This window comes from Sinocyclocheilus rhinocerous, unplaced genomic scaffold (genome assembly GCF_001515625.1).
Source record: "Sinocyclocheilus rhinocerous isolate Xijiao unplaced genomic scaffold, SAMN03320098_v1.1 scaffold1731, whole genome shotgun sequence".
Classification (NCBI taxonomy): domain Eukaryota; kingdom Metazoa; phylum Chordata; class Actinopteri; order Cypriniformes; family Cyprinidae; genus Sinocyclocheilus; species Sinocyclocheilus rhinocerous.
In genome coordinates, this window is record NW_015635027.1 from 141,372 (window position 1) to 143,038 (window position 1,667).

At 48.1% G+C, this 1,667-nt stretch overlaps 1 protein-coding gene across 1 annotated transcript in view; it reads left to right on the top strand.

Annotated features, from left to right (window-relative positions):
- The window catches only part of LOC107746188 (neural cell adhesion molecule L1.1-like), a 66,758-nt gene that overhangs the window by 59,414 nt on the left and 5,677 nt on the right, over positions 1-1,667 (top strand). Inside the window, exon 27 of the mRNA XM_016560301.1 lies at positions 34-106. Coding sequence (XP_016415787.1) covers positions 34-106 — 73 coding nt within the window. The remainder of the gene's footprint in view (positions 1-33; positions 107-1,667) is intronic.

The window sequence follows — 1,667 nt, forward strand, 5'->3', positions numbered from 1 at the left end:
ATTTGCCAATCTTTTTTTTTTTTTGCATTTCAGTGAAAGATAAAGAGGAGGATCAGGTCAATGCTGGGGCCCGCACAATGAAAGATGGAGAATTTGGAGAGTACAGGTAAGTGCAGTTAGCCATTTATGTCACATTACTGTGTATTTACACAAGTAGGTCTGACATTTATAGGGGAGTGATTATAGAATTTTTGGAGAGATTTTATATATATATATATATATATATATACCGATCAGGCATAATATTATGACTGATGACTGATCATGAATCACTGATTATGACTGATTATCTCTTCATCATGGCACCTGTTGGTGGGTGGGATTTATTAGGCAGCAAGTGAAAATTTTTGTTGATGTGATAGGAGCAGGAAAAATGGGCAATCGTAACGATTTGAGTGTTTTCTTTAACATCACATGGATGGCCAGGTGCGTATGCGTGGCTTACCTGGGGAACACATGGCTCCAGGATGCACTATGGGAAGAAGGCAAGCCGGTGGAGGCAGTGTAATGCTTTGGGCAATGTTCTGCTGGGAAACCTTGGGTCCTGCCATGCATGTGGATGTTACTTTGACACGTACCACCTTCCTAAGCATTGTTGCAGACCATGTACACCCTTTCATGGAAACGATATTCTCTGGTGGCTGTGGCCTCTTTCAGCAGGATAATGCGTCCTGCCACAAAGCAAAAATGGTTCAGGAATGGTTTAAGGAGCACAACAACGAGTTTGAGGTGTTGACTTGGCCTCCAAATTTCCCAGACCTCAATCCAATCGAGAATCTGTGGGATTGCTGAACAAACAAGTCCGATCCATGGAGGTCCTGCCATGCATGTGGATGTTACTTTGACACGTACCACCTTCCTAAGCATTGTTGCAGACCATGTACACCCTTTCATGGAAACGATATTCTCTGGTGGCTGTGGCCTCTTTCAGCAGGATAATGCGTCCTGCCACAAAGCAAAAATGGTTCAGGAATGGTTTGAGGAGCACAACAACGAGTTTGAGGTGTTGACTTGGCCTCCAAATTTCCCAGACCTCAATCCAATCGAGAATCTGTGGGATTGCTGAACAAACAAGTCCGATCCATGGAGGTCCCATCTCACAACTTACAGGATTTAAAGGATCTGCTGCTAATATCTTGGTGCCAGATACCACAGCACACCTTCAGGAGTCTAGTGGAGTCCATGCCTCGACGGGTCAGGGCTGTTTTGGCAGCAAAAGCGGGACCAACACAATATTAGGAAGGAGGTCATAATGTTATGCTTGATTGGTGAATATATTTATTTATTTATTTATTTATTTAGTTAGTTAGTTATCAGAGAACTGACCGACCAGGTACTGCAGCTCCCTCTTCTGGGCAGCCGAGAGGTTGGGGTTGACGTCAACAACCACGGGGTCAGAGACGGCGAGGGCCGCGAGCTGGTCTCTAGTCGACTTCCATTGGCATGGGCTCATCCCGCTGGGAGGGAGTCGCCGGCCTGCGTACTGGTCGCGGGGTGCCCTCCGGCACGCGCCGCTCCTGGACCACCCTCCGGGGAAACGGCGGCGCTAGCTCCCTAGCATCCCGGTGTTGGGCCGCATCCGCCAGCTCGACAGCCTCCACCAGCTCAGAGGTGGTGGTTGGGTTCCTCATCCCAACTGCCTGTCGGTGAGATCGGGGAAGGGCTCG